This window comes from Panthera leo, chromosome B1, assembly GCF_018350215.1.
Source record: "Panthera leo isolate Ple1 chromosome B1, P.leo_Ple1_pat1.1, whole genome shotgun sequence".
NCBI lineage: Eukaryota > Metazoa > Chordata > Mammalia > Carnivora > Felidae > Panthera > Panthera leo.
Genome location: NC_056682.1, coordinates 143769345 through 143792215, shown reverse-complemented (window position 1 = coordinate 143792215; position 22871 = coordinate 143769345). Strand labels below are relative to the sequence as shown.

At 39.0% G+C, this 22871-nt stretch overlaps 1 protein-coding gene across 4 annotated transcripts in view; it reads left to right on the top strand.

Annotated features, from left to right (window-relative positions):
• Positions 1-801: 801 nt before the first annotated feature.
• Positions 802-22871, top strand: part of USO1 (USO1 vesicle transport factor) — a 97044-nt gene continuing 74974 nt past the window's right edge. For 2 of the 4 annotated variants that reach the window (XM_042936178.1, XM_042936177.1), the window contains exon 1: positions 804-1074. In XM_042936178.1, coding sequence (XP_042792112.1) covers positions 1009-1074 — 66 coding nt within the window. In that variant the 5' untranslated portion in view covers positions 804-1008. Of the gene's footprint in view, positions 1075-22871 lie in introns of all 4 variants that reach the window. The other 2 variants (XM_042936180.1, XM_042936179.1) reach the window with 2 other exon arrangements.

Sequence of the window (22871 nt, the reverse complement as noted above, 5' to 3'; positions counted from 1 at the left end):
CCAGAAGCATGTGTACCTACCTGGGCAATTTCATTTCAAAAGGGTCAGGGCATACCATTTTGAAAAAAATGACATTTTTCATGTTTAAAAAAAAAACCGCTGAAAATGCAGACGCTGAGTTAGTAACAAAATGTTATGCTACTAGCTGCCAAACTGACACTACAGACCAATGTATTTTGTCTAACAAGCTAAATGCAGGGTTCAATCGGTTTGCACCTCACACTACTTGAAAATAGCGGCGTACCTGGTGTTAAGATCTAGGAATTCCATTTAGAACAGGTTTGAAGAGCAAGAACTGAGAAATGCGCCCTCCAGTGGCAGTGGAATGAGGGGGCTCTACTACCCTTTTTACCACTAAACAAAGCCCTGTAAAGAAATGCAATTGGCGAGGATCAGAAGGCCACACGGCTCGTACTGCTAAAACACAAAACCAAACGAACCCTCCCAGGGGCCGGGACCCCTTACCTGTCACGTCGGCCGAAGTAAAATTTCACTTTCGACTCAACAAAATACGACCCCAGATTCGATAGCTTGCAGTAAGTCCCCCTCGGCGACAACTAAACACCCGCAAGCCAAAACACGTACACTACTGGTGTCCTCTCCAGCCGGCAGGGCCGGGCTTCTACCACGTGGGTGGTTGGGGCCAGCAGTAGCGACCCGAGAAGGGCGGGAGTAGGAGGCGTGTCCCTGCCGTGGGAGGTGGGACCTGCGCAGTGGGCGGGGCTTGGGCGGATCCGAGCTACCGGCCTCCTTTTTCCTACTTTTCCCCTTTGCCTTCGCCCTTGGAGCCGCCACGTAATGCCACGTCCCCGCGCATGCGCATCTTGACTGGTGGCGGCGGCTGTTTCCGGGCTTAGCGGGGGCTGGAGCGGCCGCCAAGTAGGAGGCGGTGGTGGCAGTGGCCACAGAGTGCAGAGTGCGGGCTTGGGGGCCAGGCCCTGCCGAGGGCAGGGAAAGTTACCTCTTCTTTCCCGAAGGTGCCGATAGAGCCGGTGGCTGAGCGACAAGATGAATTTCCTCCGCGGGGTAATGGGGGGTCAGAGTGCCGGACCCCAGCACACAGAAGCGGAGACGGTGAGAGGAGCGCGACGGGTCCGGGACTTGGGAAGGGTTCGGGCAGGAACGGGACGGAGGACTCGGGGGCCTGGAGGTGACTTCCCGCGCGCCACCGTGGGCCGGGGGTCCACATGCCGCCTCTCCCTTAGCTTCCCTTTCTCTCCTGAAACCCCCGAGTTATTCCCTTACGCCCCAGCGCAGCCCCCACCGCGGCGCTTCGGCCCGGCTGACAGCAGCCGCGCCCCGAAGCTCCGCAGGCCTGGCGTGAAGGGTGGTCCTCGTGTGATGCCGCCCCGTCAGGGCTCGATCCTGGGCACAGGGGCCCCGACTTGTCTTGTACACCCCTCGGGGCCGTGGGCCCTTGACTCCTTTCCCCGGACCGAGAGGAACCTGAAGTCCTGCTTCCTCCGGCGCAGCCTGGAATGGGGCATGGGGGAAAACTGCAAGAAGGTTTAAAACCCAGCTGTTGACGAGATCAAGTGGCTAAGAATAAAACGATAGTTTGGGGGCACAAAGCCACCTGCTCCTGTCCCTTCAACTGGAGGAAGGTCGTTCTGCCAGGTGTTATTAGTTCAGACCTCGTTTTTCGGGTTCCTCCAACTATATGCCATTTGGGAAATACTCGATTGGACGTACAGGGATGTTTCGCGCTCAAACCGCTTTGGGATACATACCCCGGCTTTCCCTTACACTCTCCCCATTCAGAAGTCTGAACCCTTGGTAACACGATTTGCAGCGTCACTTTACAAAATTGTTAGACACTGAAAACAGCATTTGCTAGTTGGTTAAGTTTAGGATCAACTTACTTTGAAGTTTGGTTGGTGTTATTAGAAGTGAGTGTGTGTGACACTTTTAAAATAAACTATGTGAGGGTAATTTTAGATCTGCAGAAAAGTGACAGAGGATGACATTTTAAAGGAAAACTTTGGATAGTAGTCATGAACATAACTGGAATATCTATGAACGTAGGTCCTATGTTCTGTGTTACTGGGATCTTGAAAGATAATAATAGCTTTCATTTGTCAAGCTCTTACCTTGAGGTAGAGGCTTACCTTGAGGCTGAGCTCTTTATAGTCCATATTCTCCTTTACTCTAACCACGCTGCAAGATAGATGATAGTATTTTCACTTTACAAATGAAGAAATGAGGTCTAGAGAGGTAAAGTAACTTGACCAAGGTCGCACGGCTGGTAGTAGTAGAGCCAGGATTCAACCATAGTTTGCATTAGTTCCTAGCCTAGGTTTTCTTGCTGATGCCCATATTTTATTTTTTTTTTTTATTTTTTTAAGTTTATTTATTTTGAGAGAGAGAAAGAGCATGAGCAGGGGAGAGGGAGAGAGAATCCAAGCAGGCTGTGAGGTGTCAGTCCAGAGCTGGGTGTTGGGCTTGATCTCACCAACAGTGAGACCATGACCTGAGCCCAAATCAAGAGTCCAAGGCTTAACCAGCTGAGCCACCCAGGTGCCCATGCATATTTTAATACTTTCTTGGGAATTTTGGAAATTTATGTAATATTATTGAAATCAACCTCATAGATCTGGATTAGAGCTGTTTGAAGCAGAAGTTGAAAGCTAGTGAGTCTGTTTTTTTTTTTCATTTGAAAATCAGGAGATTTTGTACAATATTAGTGTGCACACACACATCCCTGATTTTGGCTTCTTTGTCTGCTCGCATGGCTACAAGGTCCCCAAGCTGCCCCGTTTATAAGACCATGCTCCCTCCAGATTACCAAAGTCGCAGCCTACCTGTTGAGCTTTTGTTCATTTATTTTATGTCTGACATTTTTTGTTTGAGGCACCAAGTATGGCTTATTAGAGCTTGCTTTGGCATCAGACCTTGATTTGAATCCTTGCCTTCCACCCCTAATTTTATTGGACCAAGCAAGATTTGGAGGATACCCTGCGTAACGGAAGGGAACCACCTGCTCTTATTGGTGTAAATGAGGATTGAATGAAATAGGAAATACAGCCTGGCACTTAGTATAGATTTTATTGCATGTTTTTTTTTTTAACATTTATTTATTATTGAAAGAGACAGAGCATGAGCGGGGGGAGGGGCAGAGAGAGAGAGGGAGACACAGAATCCGAAGCAGGCTCCAGGCTCTGAGCTGTCAGCACAGAGCCTGACTCGGGACTTGAACTCATGAACCGTGAGATCATGACCTGAACCAAAGTCGGACGCTTAACTGACTGAGCCACCCAGGTGCCCCAATTGCATGTTTTTTTTTAGAGGAAGACTGTTTTTTCTTTTTCTTTTTCTTTTTTTTTTAATAGTTGGCCTTGTCACAATAACTTCTGTAGAAAAGGTAGTGTACAATTGAGTATAGAATTTTAAAGCTGGAAGGCCCTTTGCGGATCATCCAGCTTAAACACCCTCATTTTACAAGTTAGGAAACTGAAGCACAGAGCATTAAAGCAAGTTGTACAGTATGAGACTAGAACTCTGATCTTGCCAGTGAATGGAACAATATAATTTTTACATCATGATTTCAAATGAAGCTTGAGTATCACTTGTGTATGTTGTTTATGTAAACTGAAAGGAAAGTGAGAGCCCTTGTTCTTGCCTAACTTTTTAACTCTTGCGGTCCATGAGTTCGAGCCCCGCGTCGGGCTCTGTGCTGACAGCTCAGAGCCTGGAGCCTGTTTCCGATTCTGTGTCTCCCTCTCTCTGACCCTCCCCCATTCATGCTCTGTCTCTCTCTGTCTCAAAAATAAATAAACATTAAAAAAAAAATTAAAAAAAATATGCATACTCAAAAAAAAAATGCATACTCAAAATTGGATAAGTAATTTATCTTATGAAGAGAATTAATAGCTTACTCCAAGTTACACAGTGAATAAAATTTGTTTCACCATCTCATTCAACAGATAAAGGGGTCATGGGTCACTAGTTTTGAAGGTGTTTGTGGGGGCTCCTGGGTGGCTCAGTCTGTTAAGCGTCCAACTTTGGCTCAGGTCATGATCTCGTGGTTTGTGGGTTCAAGCCCTGTGTCCGGCTCTATGCTGACAGCTCAGAGCCTGGAGCCTGCTTCGGGTTCTGTCTCCCTCTCTCTCCTCTCCTGCTCGTGCTCTTTCAAAAATAATAAATGTTAAAAAATTTAAAAAAAAAAACGTATTTGTAGAGCATCATAGAGTGGTACAATATTAAATATTTTAATTGGCGATTTGATCTGGCCTGGATATTTTAGTTGCCAGAGTTGGGAACCTCTAACTTCTACATAATTGTTTAATATTTTGTAATTTTTTCCATTTCTCTAAAATTAAGTTGTTTTCATTGTGGTTTTCCATCTTTTGTGCTTTTCTCCTCTTTTTCCCAGCAGAAAGCCTCTTTTCTTTGTCTCAAGTCTACCTGTCCTTTATTTTAATTAATTTTATTATCTTGTTTTTTTTAATTTTTTAATTTATTTTTAAAGAAGATTTAAACAGATTTTAATCTCTGCACCCAACGTGGGGCTCAGACTTAAAACCCTGAGATCAAGAGTTGCATGCTCTACCAACTAAGCCAGTTAGACACCCCTAAAGTCTACCTGTCCTTTAAATCCACCCCTTTTCCCCCACCAAGCTGCAAATAATCTCTTTCCCCTCTGAACAATCTTCATATTTTAACTAGATTGTGCATTTCTTATGCTTTCTACCTTTCCCTACCATTTGTATATGTTTCACTCTTCTGGACTCTTAAAAATCTTTCGGTCAGAGTTCATACGTATTTTAATCTTTGTTTTTTCATAGTAGTAGATACTCGGTAAGTATTTGTTAAATGAATGAATTATAGTGTTACATGAAAGAAATCCCAGATCTATAATCATAGCGGCTTATGAATTGCTAGGTGGTAAAACAATACTTTTTAAAGACTGCTGGAATCAAAGTTCTGGAATGATTGATGTTGATTTTGTCAAACTTTTTACTTAAGGGATTTTTCAAATTTACTGTGCCTTTAGTGCTTTCCTGCTTTCTTTTACTGAACTTAAATATCTTCTAAATGTGTTAGAGTTACATTATTGATTTTAAAAAAATTTTTTTAAGGTTTGTTTATTTGTTTTGAGAGAGAGAGAAAGTACAAGCAGGGGAAGGCCAGAGAAAGAGGGAGACAGAGAATCCCAAGCAGGCTCCCCACTGACGGCGTGGAGCCAAATGCCGGGCTCGAACTCACACCTGATCTGAGACCAAGAGCCAGATGCTTAACCAACTGAGCCACCCGGGCACCCCATATTATTGATTTTTTTTTTAAGATTTTATTTTTAGGTAATCTCTACACCCAACATGGGGCTTAAACTTACAACCCCAAGATCAAAAGTCGCGTGCTTTATGACTGAGGCCAGCCAGATGCCCCATTACTGATTTATAATACCTAATTCTTCATCCTCTCAGTTAAGAGTAACTTTTTTTTTAAAATAATCCCCAAGATATTATCCCAACTTTTCAAAGGGACTTTTTTTTTTTAATTTTTATTTATTTATTTATTTGGACAGAGGTGGGGGAAGGGACAGAGAGAGAAGGAGGGAGATTATCCCAAGCAGGCTCTGCTGTCAGCACAGAGCCCGATTGCAAGGCTCCATCTCACAGACTGAGATCATGAACTGAGCTGAAATCAAGAGCCCGTAGCCCAACCACTGAGCCACCCAAGTGCCCCAAGAGTAACTTTTGATTGGTGTTAAGGATGCTTTCTAGAGACATAGTGTTATATCATAGGATAGTCAATAATTCTATAAAATTCTAAAAAATATTTTAAGTGTAGAATTCCATCCACATTAAACCTTTCATATTTTAGAGTCAAATACTTTTAAATTTGATTTCTCTTTTTTTTTTTTTTTTAACTTTAGAGACAGGCACTGATTTCTGGTGATTGAAGCCCCCTTAGTCTTGACATACTTTGCAGGGTACAAATAAACACTAATTATAGTAAAAGTCCTACTTATTTTTTTTTTTGAATGCTAACACATTTAATTTTCCATCTACTTTTCATGTAATAGCTTTTTTGTTTTAAAGCTAGTTTCTTGAAAATCCCAAGAGAAATATTAACTGCATTTGATGATAGATCATAGGGGATTTTCTTTTCTCAAGTTGTATCCCAAGGCATAAAGGTTGCTTAAGTCCAGAAGAAGTATGTGGAATTACTGTACTGATAAAGTCATCTCTTTTTGTTTTTAATGTTTATTTATTTTGAGGGATGGGGGGAGGGTCAGAGACACAGGGAGAGAGAGAGAGAGAGAGAATCCCAAGCCAGGCTTCATGCTGTCAGCCTGAGCCTGACACAAGGTTTGATCTCACCAACTATGAGATCATGACCTGAGCCGGAATCAAGAGTTGTGTGCTCAACTGACTGAACCACCTATGTGCCCCAGGTCATCTCCTTTTAGATCAGATGTTGATCAGCTGGCTTAAAAAGCAAAAGGGCTAACAATATAGAGACAGCTGTAGTTTCTTGTAATAAAAATTGTTGTTACGGAATGTGTGTTTAAATTTAGACATAGTTTTGGTTTGGTCAAACATGTTTTATACCTCGTTACTATAAATGTATAGTCTAAAACTCCTGTTTGGGTTCAAGTTTCATATTAATAACGAGGTCAGTGTCATCACTGATACGTGTTTTCTCTCTTGGTTCTCTTGCAATAGCAATGTCAAAGAAAACCATAATAATGATTTGTGTTTTGATCACTTCTATCCAACCAAAGATGTCTCATATTCTTTTTAAGTAGTGTCTGTTGAAAACTATATGGATTTTTTTAAAGGTTATTATGTAGATTATTAAGGGAAATTAAAAAAAAAACTAGAATTGTTTAAATATTACACACCCTACCAGTAGCAAGGTATGTTTCAAAAAACATGAGTAGATGTACTTAAATTTGTTATCAAGAAGTATGTTGGGTGATGATCAGAAACAAAACAAAAGGCCTAATATTTATGCAAGGTTTATTAATAAGCAGTTTTCAAATATATTCAACATGTAGATATAAAGTAAGTTGTGTTTATGAATTTTATTAGACCAGATCCTTTTTTCCTCTGGAAACCTTATAGATCTGAGTGTTCTGAAGAACATACTTTGGGAAAACTTGTCCTAGAGGATATATTTTTAAAAAGATACTGCATTTTAAGGGGTGCCTAGGTGGCTCAGTCGGTTAAGTATCTGACTTCGGCTCAGGTCATGATCTCACGGTTCATGGGTTCGAGCCCTGCGTCGGACTGTGTGCTGACAGCTCAGAGCCTGGAGCCTGCTTCAGATTCTGTCTCCCTCCCTCTCTGCCCCTCCCCCACTCACACTCTGTCCCTCTCTCTGAAAAGTAAACATTAACCAAAAAAAATTTTTTTTAAGTCTTTTACTATTGTCAGTTTTATGCAGCTCATGAAGTGTTGCCAATTTAAATACCTAAAAGATTGGGGTGCCTGGGTAGCTTAGTCAGTTAATCGGACTTTGGCTCAGGTCATGATCTCATGATTCATGGGTTCGAGCCCCACGTTGGCTCTGTGCTGACAGCTGAGAACCTGGATCCTGCTTCAGATTCTGTGTCTCCCTCTCTCTCTCTGCCCCTTCCCGGCTCATGCTATCTCTCTCTCTCTCTCTTTCTCTCTCAAAAATAAACAGACATTAATAAATAAATAAAAGATAAAATAAGTCCTGGTGCTTTGTGGTTTGAGAACTAATTGTAATCACTCTTGAATCTGATTATCGTTTAGGAGAGAATTTAAAATTTTCTTAATGTAAATTTGCTGATAGCAAATACCATTTTGCTCTTTTTATGTATTCATTTTATTTACACTGCATTGTTTTTTTTTTGTCTGTTGTGGATATCCTAAAAAAGGCCTGCTTATATTTTTATACCTCAGGCAGAAATGCTATAAACATTTTTGTATAAAAAATTACCTTTAATTTGAAAGCTGGTGGTGTTAAGACTTTGAGATGCTAACATTTGTGATAGGTTAATTGGTAGACAAGTTTCATAATGATGCCTTGCTTGGAAAAAATGTTCTTTTGGAAAGCATTGTTCTTTTCTTAGAGAAAACATGGAGAATAAATGAAGCAGTATATTAGCTTGGCTGATTTACTGGTAATTGTAATGGAAATTGATTGTATTAGATTCATTGGATTTATTTGCGAAGAGACTGGTGTTTGACTTTGTAATGTTCCCACATCTTTTTTTAGATCATAATAATTTAGGTCATCTGAAGATAGGACTGACCTTTGCTTTTTTTTTTTTTTTTTTTTCCTTCGTAAAACCTCTTAGTTGTAGAGTTCAATTTAAAATAAATTTCTGGTTCTTGGGGCACTTGGGTGGTTCAGTCGGTTGAGCATCCAACTTCGGCTCAGGTCACGATCTCATGGTTTGTGAGTTCGAGGCCTGCATCTGGCTCTGTGCTGACAGCTCAGAGCCTGAAGCCTGCTTCGGATTCTGTGTCTCCTCCTGCTCTCTCTGTCCCTCCCCTGCTTACACTCTTTCTCTTTCTCCCTCTCTGTCTCTCTCTCCAAAAATAAATAAACAATAAAAAATATTTAAAATAAATTTCTGGTTCTTTTTGTGTTCTGAAACACTAATTTTTTTTTTTTTAATTTTTAAAATTCTTTATTTTTGAGAGAGAGAGACACACAGAGTGTGAGAGGGGGAGGGTCAGAGAGAGGGAGACACAGAATCCGAAGCAGGCTCCAGGCTCTAAGCTGTCAGCACAGAGCCCAACACTGGGCTTGAACTTGTGAACCACGAGATCATGACCTGAGCTGAAGTAGGACGCTTAACCAACTGAGCCAGCCGGGCGCCCCGAAACACTAGTATTTTTTTGTTTGTTTGTTTGATTAGAACACTGTAAATGAATTGATTATTGGTTAACATGAATTATTTTAGTCCTGCAGTAAATAGTCATGGTTAGGGAAGTTCTCTCCAGGGAAGCTATAACTACGTTTTAAACTTCTTGGAGGCAGTTATATGATCAAATAAGTTGGTAATAGATGTTTGATAAATATTTATTGAATAACTGGTTGAATGAGATTTTTTATTTTTTTAATTTTTTTAATGTTTATTTATTTTTGAGACAGAGAGAGACAGAGCATGAACGGGGGAGGGTCAGAGAGAGGGAGACACAGAATCTGAAACAGGCTCCAGGCTCTGAGCTGTCAGCACAGAGCCCGACACGGGGCTCAAACTCACGGACCGCGAGATCGTGACCTGAGCCGAAGTCGGCCGCTCAACCAACTGAGCCACCCAGGCTCCCCTATTATTATTTTTTTTAATGTTTATTTTTGAGAGAGAGAGAGCACAAGCTGGGGATGGGCAGAAAGAGAGGGGACAGAGGATCCGAAGGGGGCTCCGCACTGACAGCAGCGAGCCTGACGCGCAGCCAGAACCACAGCCAGAACCATGAGATCATGACCTGAGGCAAAGTCAGACACTTAACTGACTGAGCTATCTGTGCTTCCCTGAATTAGATTTTTTAAATTGGCATTCCTGTCCTTCATATTTGTATGTCAGTTAAATAGTTACTGAATACTAAAAAAATATATGGGTTTCTCCTAGGAATTGTCAGAAAATACTGCAAACTGCATTATGTCAGTGTCTTTAAATTATACTTTCAGCATGCTGGTTTTTTTTTTTTTCAAGTTTATTTATTTTGAGAGAGAGCATACTACACACCATTGTGCACAAGTTGGGGAGGGGCAGAGAGAAAGAGGGAGAGAGAGAATCCTAATCAGGCTTGAGCTATCAGTACAGAGCCCAACAGGGGGCTCCATCTCGTGAAATGTGAGATCATGACCTGAGCTGAAATCAGGAGTCAGATGCTTATCCGTCTGAGCCATCCAGGCACCCCAGCATGCTAGTTTTATGCTACTTGCCTTTTTCCCCTTTTACTTTTCAGTGGCTTTTCATTTTCACATTTCTCATCTCACTTTCTTCTTTCCTAGTCACTCCCATCACATTGCTTCTTTTTTGGTCTCCTTTGTTTATCTCTGAATAAAAGTAAATGGCACTATTGGTTAGCAACGTAAACAAATATTAAATTCAGATTATTAGGTTATCATTCTGATTATGCTCAATTTACCAATTGTTAGTGGGATTATTTGCCCTTTTCAGTTTTGTCTTGGTAAGTGGAATTGTGAATCTCAGTTGACAATTGCTAAAAATGATGAAGAGTTCTGATACATAATCACCTGCGTGAATTACATTATCTTACGCATACTGTCTTTTTCATTAGCTTTTTAATTTTTTATTACACAAAATGGCAAACAATACTAGTAAAGTTTAAGGCCTGCTTGACTACCATCTCCAATTTCCGTACTCTTTCCAGAAATAACCATGATTCTTAATGTGATATAAATCCTTCCAGAGTTTTATGAATAGTTATACATTTATACAGTATAGAATTATATATTGGATGATCATATTTATCCTTTTTTTCATAAATGATATACCATTTATAGTGTTTTGCAGCTTACATTTTTAATTGGTTGATAGGTCTTAGAGATCTTTGCATGTTAAAACATAAAGCTACTTTATTAGAATTATTTAAAATACCAGATTTCCAGTTACTTTGTTAACTACACTATACTGAGGCTATAAAAGCATCTTGATAACAGGATACATCTTCATTTATTTTGAGAGAGAGAGAAAGGGAGAGCGCATGCAAGCAGGGACAGGACAGAGAGAGGGAGAGAGAATCTCAATAAAGCTCTGTGCTGTCAGTGCAAAGCCTGACTTGGGGCTCCGTCTTGCGAGCCATGAGATCATGAAAGCCAAGAGTCAGATGTTTAACCAGTTGAGCCACCCAGGCGCCAGGATACATGTCTAGTTCATCACTGTATTTATTGTTCAGAGCACCTAATACTTAGCATAATATAAATTAGTTGAAGAACTTTTGTCTTTTGAGTTTTTCCTTATTACCCCTTTCCGGTCTTTCTAAATAAAACTAACTCTGGGTTAAATTTTATCCATATATATATATATATATATATATATATATATATATATACACACACACACACACACATATCTATATATATACACATATATATATGTGTATGTATATATGTATATACACGTATATATGTATGTATACATATATACATATATAAACATATATCTATACATATATATGTGTATATGTACATATATACGTGTATATATATGTACATATACACATATATACATATATAAACATATATCTATACGTGCATATATAATGCATTTTGCATTATATATGCACGTATAGATATATGTTTTTTTTTTTTTTAGAACTGTTTTTTGTTAATATATAGTATTCTGTTGTTTAATGCAAGAGTCACAAACTCAAATCCTAATAGTGTCAGTTGGGTAACATCACTGTTCATTCCAGCAGGTCAGGTTAAAGGAGAGCAGAGGTCTGGCTGAAACTGGAGCCTGTGTATCCTGACTTGAGAGCATAGATAGTGCTCAACCCCAGCCAGTTGGTGCCTCCAGAAATGCAGGCTCAGAGAGCCAATTTAATGTAACGGTTAAGCACTCAAACTGCTTCACTTTGAATCCCGTCCAACTCCTTACTAGTTTTCTGAACTTGGATTTACCCACCGTACCTCAGTTTCTTCATCTCTAAAGTGTGGATAATAATAGTGCCTATTGTATAGCGTTTTTATGTAGATTAAATGAATTTTAAATACATAATCTTTAGCAAAGACTGGCACATACTAAATGCTGTACATTGCCATATTATAACAATTCTGAGATGCACATTAGCATGTAAACATCTCTGAAATCACCTTGTATCATGTAATTATAATTGGCAATATTTCTCTTTGCTTGGTGTTACATTAAAAAATGGTGGATCTTGTGGCCCAGTTGCTAGAACATGCAACTCTTGATCTGGGGGGTCATGAGTTTGAGCCCCACATTGAGCATAGAGATTACTTTCAAAACTGGTGGATCTTATAATTGATGGCTTCTTAGATTGTGTGAAATACAGTATTAGCTATCATTAGCTATCAGGCTGATTTTCCTCCAGAAAAGGTGGAAATATGGATTTCTATATAAAATCTTTCAATTTTTAGATACTGGCTTAAAACTCACCTTAAATACTGTGTAGGCCAAATAGATCTTTCAGATAGTATACAAAACAAATACGTTATTACTTACTATGAAAGGTTAAGTATTTTTAACTTTTTTATTTTTATTTTTTTCAATGTTTCTTTTTATTTTTGAGAGAGAGACACAGAGTGCGAGCAGGAGAGGGGCAGAGAGAGAGGGAAATACAGAATCTGAAGCAGGCTCTAGGCTCTGAGCAGTCAGCACAGAGCCTGACGCAGGGCTCGAACTCACAAACAGTAAGCTCATGACTCGAGCCAAAGTCAGACGCTTAACCAACCTGAGTCACCCAGGCGCCCTGAGTATTTTTAACTTATTCTAAGTGTTGAGTATTAAGTAGCCTTAGAGTTTATCCTTTATTCTTCCATCTTGCAGATGATGAACCTGACTTAGATTATATTTAAGGTATAGTCAATCCTTGTTATTCATCTATTCCATATTTGCAAATTCATCTATGCTAAAATTTCTTTGTAATTCCAAAATCAGCACATCTAGTCCTTGCAGGTTGTTTGTGGACATGTGCAGGGTAGTGAAAAATTTGAGTCACCTGATCTGTGTGTCCCCAGTTAAGGTCAAACAAGGAGATACTCTGCCTTCTTGTTTCAACTCTCATATTAAACCAGTGTCCTTTTCACAGCCTATTTAGTGTCATGTTTTTTGCATTTTTGTGCTTCTTGTTGGTGATTTTGCTGTTAAAAATGACCCCACATGTAGTGCTAAAGTGCTGTCTAGTGTTCCTAAAGCACAAAAAGGCTGTGGTGTTTTCACAGAGAAAATATGTGTGTTATAAAAGCTTCCTTCAGGCATGAGTAATAGTGCCGGTGACTGTGAGTTCAGTGTTAATGAATCAAGGACATGTATTGAAAAAGATATCTTTAAAGAAATACACATAAAACAAGGTTATGTATTGGATTGATTGGGGAAAATGTGACCACAGGCTCACAGGAACCTAGCACTGTATTTCTCTTAGATGCAAAGGTTCAGTATCTGCTAATTCATTGTCTGTGGTCACTTACAGAACATAACTACTGTGGCTAACAAGAATCAACTGTATTCAGAAAGTAGATAAACAGTGAGTCAGTCAGGTGCTATGTTAGAGCACATAAGAGAATAAAAGCAAGGTCTAATAAATTCTGGAAATTTCTTTAAATTTTTCTGGTTAGTTATTGAAGCAATAGTGAAAACATGCTTATTGTAAATAATTCATATCACTATGTAGTCTAAAATTTCCCCTTTCTTCTTCCTGTCACAATCTCATTTCCCATTGCCAAGGGTAATTGCTAATGAAGTTTGGCATACATCCTTCCAGAATATTTTCTTTGCAGTTACCAATATGTTTATGATACAAATGAGGTTTTTTTTATAAGAGTGGCATATGGGGCACCTGGTGACTCAGTTAAGCATCTGGCTCTTGACTTCAACTCAGGTCATGATCTCATGGTTCATGAGTTCGAACCCTGCATTAGGCTTGTGCTGACAGTGCAGAGCCTGCTTGGGATTCTCTCTCTCTCCCTCTCTCTCTTCCCCTCCATTGTCATAGCTTTCTTTCTCAAAATAAATAAACCAAAAAAAAAAAAAAAAGAAGAGTGGCAGAGTTAATTAAAAATTTAATAGTAGATGAGGCACCTGGGTGGCTCAGTTGGTTGGGCATCCAAATTTGAGTCAGGTCATGATCTCGTGGTTCGTGAGTTTGAGCCCCACATCAGGCTCATTGCTGTCAGCACAGAACCCATTTTGGATCCTCTGTACCCCCCTCTCTCTGCCCCTCTGCCACTTGCACTCTCTCAGAAATAAACATTAAAAATATATATGTTAGAAAATTTAATAGTAGGTACTAGAATTTTCCTATTAACTAATCAGTAAACATAGATTCCCATAGAGTTTAAAAAATATTTACAGGGGCGCCTGGGTGGCTCACTCAGTTAAGCGGCCGACTTCAGCTCAGGTCATGATCTCACAGTTCATGAGTTCGAGCCTTGTGTTGGGCTCTGTGCTGACAGCTCAGAGCCTGGAGCCTGCTTCTGATTCTGTGTCTCCCTCTCTCTCTGTTCCTCCCCCGCTCACAGTCTGTCTCTCTCTCAAAAATAAATAAGATGAAAAAAAAGTAAAAAATAAATAAAATAAAAAATATTTACAAATTTCTTTGTTTCAAGCAAATAGGCTGAAGTATCTTCTTTTGTTGTTACCAGTTTTCCGTTCTGTAACCTTACATGTCTTGTCTGTATTTATATTTCTCTTTATTCAGGTAGTGAAATTCTGGGAAGGTTACTTGTTTCAAGGGTACAGAATGGTTATCTGAAATGTTGTGCTTTATAGTCTACTGAGATAATGACTATTTTGGTAAAAAGTCTAGGTATAAACATTTCTGACTTTTTAACAAAGTAGACTTGATTACCTTCTTCTGTATTAGATCAATAATGGCAGCAAAATGTTAATTAAGGAGAAAATGGTATTAAAATATGTGGGATTTAAACCTTTCACTCCCTTTCCAACTCTCCCATCATGTCGATGAGAGTGTTGAAGATTCAGACAAGAGTTTGTGACTTTAAATACCCAGTATAATTATGAATTTTGCTTTAAAATTTTTTTAGGTTTATTTATTTTGAGAGAGAGAGAGAGAGACAGCGCGCAGTGTTGGGGCAGAGAGAGAGAGAGAGAGAGAGAGAATCCCAAGCAGGCTCTGCACTGTCTGCACTGAGCCTGGTGTGGGGTTTGAACTCAACGTACTGTGAGATCATGACCTGAGCTGAAACCAAGAGTTGGACGCTCAACCAACTGAGCCACCCAGGCACCCCTTATGACTTTTGCCTTAAACAAGTTGGCTTCCTTGTTTGGTTTCTGAGATAGTGAGTGAGTTGCTAGTAACAAAGTCTCTCACCTCAGGATCCCATTTGGGACACTGAATACATTTATCCTTTAAAACACTGCCTTTTTCCTTATGGTAATATGCTCATTCACTCTGCTTCCCTACTTTTCCACCTGCTTTGTTGTTGTTACTCATTACCCACACTTCTGGCTATGTCCAAACCAGTGCTTAACTTGGGGCCCTCTGACCAACTAGGCTATGTAAAGTCGCACTCTCCACCTAATCACTATCTCATTTCCCTAATTATTCCCCTTGTCATACTTATCACTTTCTCTCTTTATCTTAATTATTTTTAATTTGTGGTCTCCTTGCCATTATCATTTCATTAGAATAGGTACCTTCTACAGTGGCTCACTGCTATTCCCCCAGAATAAAATTTTGCAGTGCTTTGCAAAATGTTAAGCACTTTACTAATATTTCTCTAACTGTCTGTGGTGAAAGACCAGTTGCTTTAGTTTTATTTTTTTAATTTCCAGTTAATCACAGATCAATACCTCTATAAAATACAATAAAAATGAGTTGCTGGGAAGATGGAGTGACAGTACACATAGACACACTCATGTGCGTAAAAATGTTAAGCCCTATTTTTTTTTATATAGCCATACAGTTATCCAGTTGTAGAAGTTTCTAAATGTGTGGTCCCAGTTTCAGAACTTACCTTGTCACAGACCACTGCTTTCTGGTTGCACTGATCACAGCCCCCATGGGGGTAGCAGCACTCTGATATTTGTTGAATGAATGGATGAACCACCACTTAGGATTATGGTACTGAATTCTTCAGATATATTGCTCCTTTGACCTTTATCCTTGCGAAAACCCAGAGTGTTTGCTGAGATATAGAAGAATGATTGCTGGTTCATGATTTCAAACTTCAGCTAGCTTTAATCACTGCTGCTTTTTTGATTTTTTAATTGTATCTTTTAAAAAACAATATTTGACCATATGTTTGTTTAAGGAAAAGCTGTAGAAGTTGAATCCCAAATAGTGGTTGTCCCAGATGTTTTATTCTTTAGAGCCCCCAGCCTCTTAAATTCAGTTCTTTCAATTATTCTTTTGCTTTGTTTATCCCTTCAGCCCTTTGCCCATTACCACCACCGTAATACGTTTTTTTCTTAACCTTATTCCTTGTCTATTGTAATGAGCTGACATATTTTTTTCTCTTTCTCTCTTTTTCCACTCCAGTTTGTCCTTATCTCAGCCAGGTTAATTCTGAAAGAGTGAGTATATTAATTTTTGTAGTTTTTCTGAAGTACTTATACGGTACTGATTTTTTTTTTTTAACTTGGTAGCTGCTGCCTTCCGCACCCCCCCACCCCCCCAGCTTCTGATTATAGCTTTCCCAAAGTAAAGAGTAAAGCTCAAACTCCCTTAGAACAAGGGACAACCCTGGCTGACCAGTTAAGTCGAAGGCTTCTCAGGGTCCTTTATAGTGAGCTATAGTGCAAGTAAAACCTATTCATAGAAACTTTATTTCAGTCTCCCCCTATAAAGTCCTGCAGTCCATGTAGTTTGCAACAGTAACTCAGATTCGCATTTTTCTGCATAGGATGCAATATAAGCTATGAGAGGGTGGGCTTTGGAGTGAGACATCTACAGCTTGGGTAGAAAGAATCTGGACTGTGCCACCAAACTGCCAGTGTATTTTGAGACGTATTGTTTTGTTTCTGAGCCTTAGTTTCTTCTGTAAAATAAGTACTAAGAATGCATGGGCCAGAATATAGTCACTGTCTATGCCTGGATGCAAGGAAGACTTAGAAAGTAGTTTATGTAGATAGACATCTATGTGCCCAGCTAAAACACAGAGGATTCTAATAACTGAAAGGAGGAAATGGAAAGAGAGGCAGTTACGCTGCATTGGATTGGTTTTTCAAGTAAGGAATAAATGGCATAAGGGTCTGTGAGAGCTACAATTTCTGAATATAACTTAAACATCCTTGTGGTACAAAATTTTTGCTTCGTAACTATCAACTGAAAAATATAGACAGTGTTTGGCCTAAAACATGGCTAAATCTTTGTAAGGTTTAGAACACATATATTTTCCTTTCATTTGGTTTCAGTGGTCGGTAAAGAGTAGCAATGTAGCGCTTTATTACAGAGAGATCACTTATTCAGAAACTTCAACCATCTGGAATATTATCAGGAGGTAATAGGCTTTCCTATAGCAAAAGTAGAAGTTGCAAGGTCCGTGTTCTCAATCTTGATCTTAAGCCTGAATGATTTTTTGTTATAGAAAAATTGTATTTGGGCACCTGAGTGGCTTAATCGGTTAAGTGTCCGACTTTGACTCAGGTCATGATCTCCTGGTTGGTGGGTTCGAGCCCCACATCAGGCTCTGTGCTGGCAGCTCAGAGCCTGCAGCTTGCTTTGGATTCTGTGTCTCCCCCTCTTTCTGCCCCCCCCCCCAATTGGCTCTCTGTCTCTCTCAAAAATAAATAAACATATAAAAAATTTTTTTAAGAAAAATTGTATTAGTGTCTAACTTAATTATCAAATTTCTCACTTAGTTGCAAAATTGAAAAAAATCTGCAAAATTGAATGGTCTGTTAAAAACATATATGATGGAAGTGACAGCCAAAAGCCTGATAGGATAGACGAATACAAAAAAGTCATAAGCTTGGTAACAATAAAGTTTGTTAATAATATTTATTGAATATTTGTAGGTGCCAGGTAGTAGGCAAAACCTTTTATGTTCATTACTTTATTTAAAACCTAAGACGTTGGTCTTATGTATATCTTGGAGAGGACTTAGGTTTAAGTGCTAAGAAAGCTTATAATTATGTGTGTTGTTTAAGAAGACAGAGAAGCTGGTAATTAATTTTAGATTACTATCAGAAAAAGCTAAAATGAAAAGACCAGTTTGGTCCCTGACAGAAGGTATCGGAAATAACTCAGTCTAATGCTTCTAAATAAGTTGTTCTTATATTCACTTTGATTCTCATTGGCTTGCACTATGGTTGACTGCTTTGAGTTCATCTTTAAGTTGCTAGAGAGAAAGTTCTGATTAAAATCCCCAATTTGGGGGCGCCTGGGTGGCTTGGTCGGTTAAGTGTCCGACTTCGGCTCAGGTCATGATCTCACGGTCCATGAGTTCGAGCCCCACGTCGGGCTCTGTGCTGACAGCTCAGAGCTGGGAGCCTTTTTCAGATTCTGTGTCTCCCTCTCTCTCTGACCCTCCCCCGTTCATGCTCTGTCTCTGTCTCAAAAAAAAATAAACGTTAAAAAAAAGAATTAATAAAATCCCCAATTTGGAAGAATATGTACTTGCTGTAAAAATCCAGGTTTAATCAGTCAGAAGCATGCTTATATTGTTAAAAATAGTCTTAATAGAGGGGCGCCTGGGTGGCTCAGTCGGTTAAGTGTCTGACTTCATCTCAGGTCATGATCTCGCAGTTCGTGAGTTTGAGCCCTGTGTTGGGCTCTGAGCTGACAGCTCGTAGCCTGGAGCCTACTTCAGACTGTGTCTCCCTCTCTGTCTCTCTCTGCCCCTCCCCTGCTCACACTCTGTCTCTCTTTCTCTCAAAAATAAACAAACATTAAAAAAAAAAAGTCTTGATAGATTATTTACCCAAACTCAAGAAAGAATGGATTTTATTTCTATAAGTATAATAGTGATTAATTTTAATATTCGAAAAGGTACTTTTTTCAACTAAAAATAGTGATTTGCTCATTAATCAGTTTATTGAAGCAGATACTTTGAACTTACTAGAAAAGAAATATGTTTTTAGCTAACATTTTAATCTTATATATTCTTATTTTTCCCATGTTATTTTAGATCAGCCATCATTCCCAGAGATACAACTTATTGTAAAAGGGGAAATTTTCTAATTTTAGAAAGTCTCCTTTGGTGTATTATTTTACTAGAACGTGTGTGTGTGTGTGTGTGTGTGTGTGTGTGTGTGTGTGAGAGAGAGAGAGAGAGAGAAAGAGAGAGAGAGAGATATGAAAATTACGTTTTTTGGTTCATAGATGTATACAATTTAAAAACTCAAATTAGACCAATTTTGGGGGGTGTTTTTATTATACAATGGGGACAGGACCCATGGGCAGAAAGAACTGCCTAGACCAATTTTATTGTGAATATGAAATGCTCTTTTATACATTAAAATATGTGCAAACAATTACAAGGAAATAATTTTCAGTGCCTGAAATTCCTTCATATTGTCTGATGAACTACTTATCCTTTTTTTTTTTTGTAATGTTTATTTGGGGGGTAGAGGGGCAAGTGGGGGAGGGGCACAGAGAGAGGGAGACACAGAATCCACAGCAGGCTCCAGGCCATCAGTGCAGAGCCTGTCACGGGGCCTGACCCCATGAACCTCAAGATCATGACCTGAGCTGAAGTCAGATGTTCAACCAACTGAGCCACGCAGGCACCCCTGAACTACTTACTTATCCTTTAATTCTTGACTCAAGAATGGCATCCTTAATTATACCATTCTTTTTTTTTTCTATTAAGATTTTTATTTTATTTTATTTTTATTTTATTTTTTTAATTTACGTCCAAGGTAGTTAGCATACTAACTACACTGTACTGAGGCTATAAAAGCATCTTGATAACAGGATACATGGTCATTTATTTTGAGAGAAAGAGAGAAAGGGAGAGCACTTGCAAGCAGGGACGGGACAGAGAGAGGGAGAGAGAATCTCAATCAAGCTCTGTGCTGTCAGTGCAAAGCCTGACTTGGGGCTCCGTCTCGCGAGCCATGAGATCATGACCTGAGCAAAGCCAAGAGTCAGATGCTTAACCAGTTGAGCCACCCAGGCGCCTCTAAGGGGTAGATTCCTTAGTGCCCCTTACCCATTTAGCCTATCTCCCCTCCCACAACCCCTCTAGTAACCCTCAGTTTGTTCTCCATATTTATCAGTCTTCTGTTTTGTCCCCCTCCCTGTTTTTATATTATTTTCATTTCCCTTCCCTTATGTTCATCTGTTTTGTCTCTTAAAGTCCTCATATGAGTGAAGTCATATGATTTTTCACGTAGCATAATACCCTCCATTCCATCCACGTAGTTGCAACAGGCAAGATTTCATTCTTTTTGATTGGAGTAATTGGAGTAATACTCCATTGTATATGTATACACCACATCTTCTTTATCCATTCATCCATCGATGGACATGTGGGCTCTTTCCGTACTTTGGCTATTGTTGATAGTATTGCTATAAACATGGGGGTGCATGTGTCCCTTCGAAACAGCACACTTGTGTCCCATGGATAAATGTCTAGTAGTGCAATTGCTAGGTCATAGGGTGGTTCTATTTTTAGTTTTTTGAGGAACCTCCATACTGTTTTCCAGAGTGGCTGCACCAGCTTGCTTTCCCAGAGTAATACTCCGTTGTGTGTGTGTGTATGTGTGTGTGTGTGTGTGTGTATATATATATATATATATATATATATATACATGTATATACTGTGTATATATATATATATATATATATACACTTAGATGTATATATATATATACATATATATATATGTATATATATACAGTATATATACATGTATATCTAAGTGTATATATATATATATATATATATATATATACACTTAGATATACATGTATATATATATATCCCACATCTTCTTTATCCATTCATCCATCGATGGACATTTGGGTTCTTTCCATACTTTGGCTATTGTTGATAGTGCTGCTATAAACATTGGGGTGCATGTGTCCCTTTGAAACAGCATACCTGTATCCCTTGGATAAATACCTAGTAGTGCAGTTGCTAGGTCGTAGGGTAGTTCTAGTTTTAATTTTTTGAGGAACCTCCATACTGCTTTCCAGAGTGGCTGCACCAGTTTGCATTCCCACCAACAGTGCAAAAGAGATCCTCTTTCTCTGCATCTTTGCCAACATCTGGTGTTGCCTGAGTTAAATATACCATTCTTAAACAGTATCTGTCTTAATCTATTTGGGCTGCTACAACAGATATATAATCTGGGTGTGGCTTAAACAACACGCATTTATTTCTCGCAGTTCTGGAATGTGGGAGGTCCAAAATCAAGGCACTGGTAGATTCTGTGTCTGCTGAGGGCCTGCATTCTGGTTCCTCCATATATCTACTCACTGTGTCCTACTTGGCAGGAAGGGAGACGGAGCTTTCTCGAGTCTCTTTTATAAGGGCACTAATTCCATTCATGAGGACTCTATCTTCATTCCCTAATCACTTCCCCAAAGCCCCATCTCCTCATACCATCACATTAGGGGTTAGGATTTCTAAATTTGCATTGGGGGTGGCGGCCCGGGGAGGGGTGGGGGGAGGACATAAACATTCAGTCTGTACAGTTTCACTTTCACATAGAATTGACTGTTTTCTTTTGTGCCCCAGCTTTACTCAGCACATACTTATATACCTTTAACTTGTTATTATTCTGTATTTATGTGACTGTCTTCCTGTGCAAGTTCCTTGTGGTTAGAGACCATATCTTATTTTGGTTAGTACAAGAACAAATACATGTGTCCTCAGTGTGTGTATATTAACTGAGCAATGACTGCATTCTAGTTAAAAAAATTTGGACTTGATAAGCAACAGGGGGCCAATTGAGGATATTTTTATTATGGTAGTTTATTTTTTATCAATTAAGAGCTTATTTCATACTATTAATTTTTTAAGTCTATTAGGGAGGACATGAGCAGGGGAGGGGCAGGGAGAGAGAGAGAATCCCAAGCAGGCTCCACAGTCAGCGCTGAGCCCAGTGCAGGGGCTTGATCTCACGACCACAAGATCATGACCTGAGCTGAAATCAAGAGGCAGATGCTTTACCAACTGAGCCACTCAGGCACCTCTGATTTCATATTATTTTGATCAGAGTGAAGATAGCATTTGAAAAGATGTGTTCAGTCAGTCATGAAAATATCTTAGAAATTCCAATAAAACATAAACCATTTTGCTTTACTCCATTATTGCTCTTTTTTGTTTATAAAGGTAATTCCTATTTTATCAAAATTCAAACATGAGAAATAATGTAAAAAATGAACATTTCCAGCAACCTACCAAATGGCAATATGGTACATTGTCTTAATATTTTCTATACATATTCACATTGTTTATTAATAGTATCATATTAAACCAAAATGAACTAATGCCAAACATACTGCTTATAATTTTTGTCCACTTTTTTTCTATTAAAAAAAATGGCTCTGATTCATTCATTTGATCAACTGCATAGTTTCTGAGTACCATATGTTAATTACTCTCTGATTGATAGATGAACCTTTAGATTCCCCTCCACCTTTTTTTTTTTTTTTTTTTTTTTTTTCCAATTAACAGAAATTTATTGCTCAAAGTTGTGAAGGCTGGAAGTCTGAGTTCTGGAGTGCCAGTTGCAGACTTCTTATTATATTCTTATGTGGCGGGAACTGGATTTCCTTTTTAGCTATTAAAAGTATTGCTACAAAAAACATCCTAGTATAAAACGTTATGTAACTGTGGGGGTGTTTTTAAAGAGTAAATTCCTAGAAGTAGGAATGCCTGGCTAAAAAAAGGGTATGAATATTTTAGGTTGTAATTGTTTTTGCCAAATTGCCACTTTTTTAGGTTAGTTTCCCTTTGGTAGAATATAAGCAAGTTAATTAATATATCTTTGCCTATCCTAGATATTTCTATTTTAAAAAATTTATTGGGGTGCCTGGTGAACTTAGTCGGTAGAGTGTGCAACTCTTGATCTCAGGGTTGTGAGTTCGAACCCCATGTTGGGTGTGGAGATTGCTTAAAAATAAAATATTTTAAAAATAATTAAAAATAACTTTATTAAATGTATTAAAGTATGTAGAAAAGTATGCATGTCAAATATGTAAACCTCACAACCTGAACACACCTATGTAACCAGCACCCAGATCAAGGAACAGAACATTATCAAGACCCAAAAAGTCCCCTTTGTATTCCCAGTCACTGCCTCTCTCCATGAGTAAC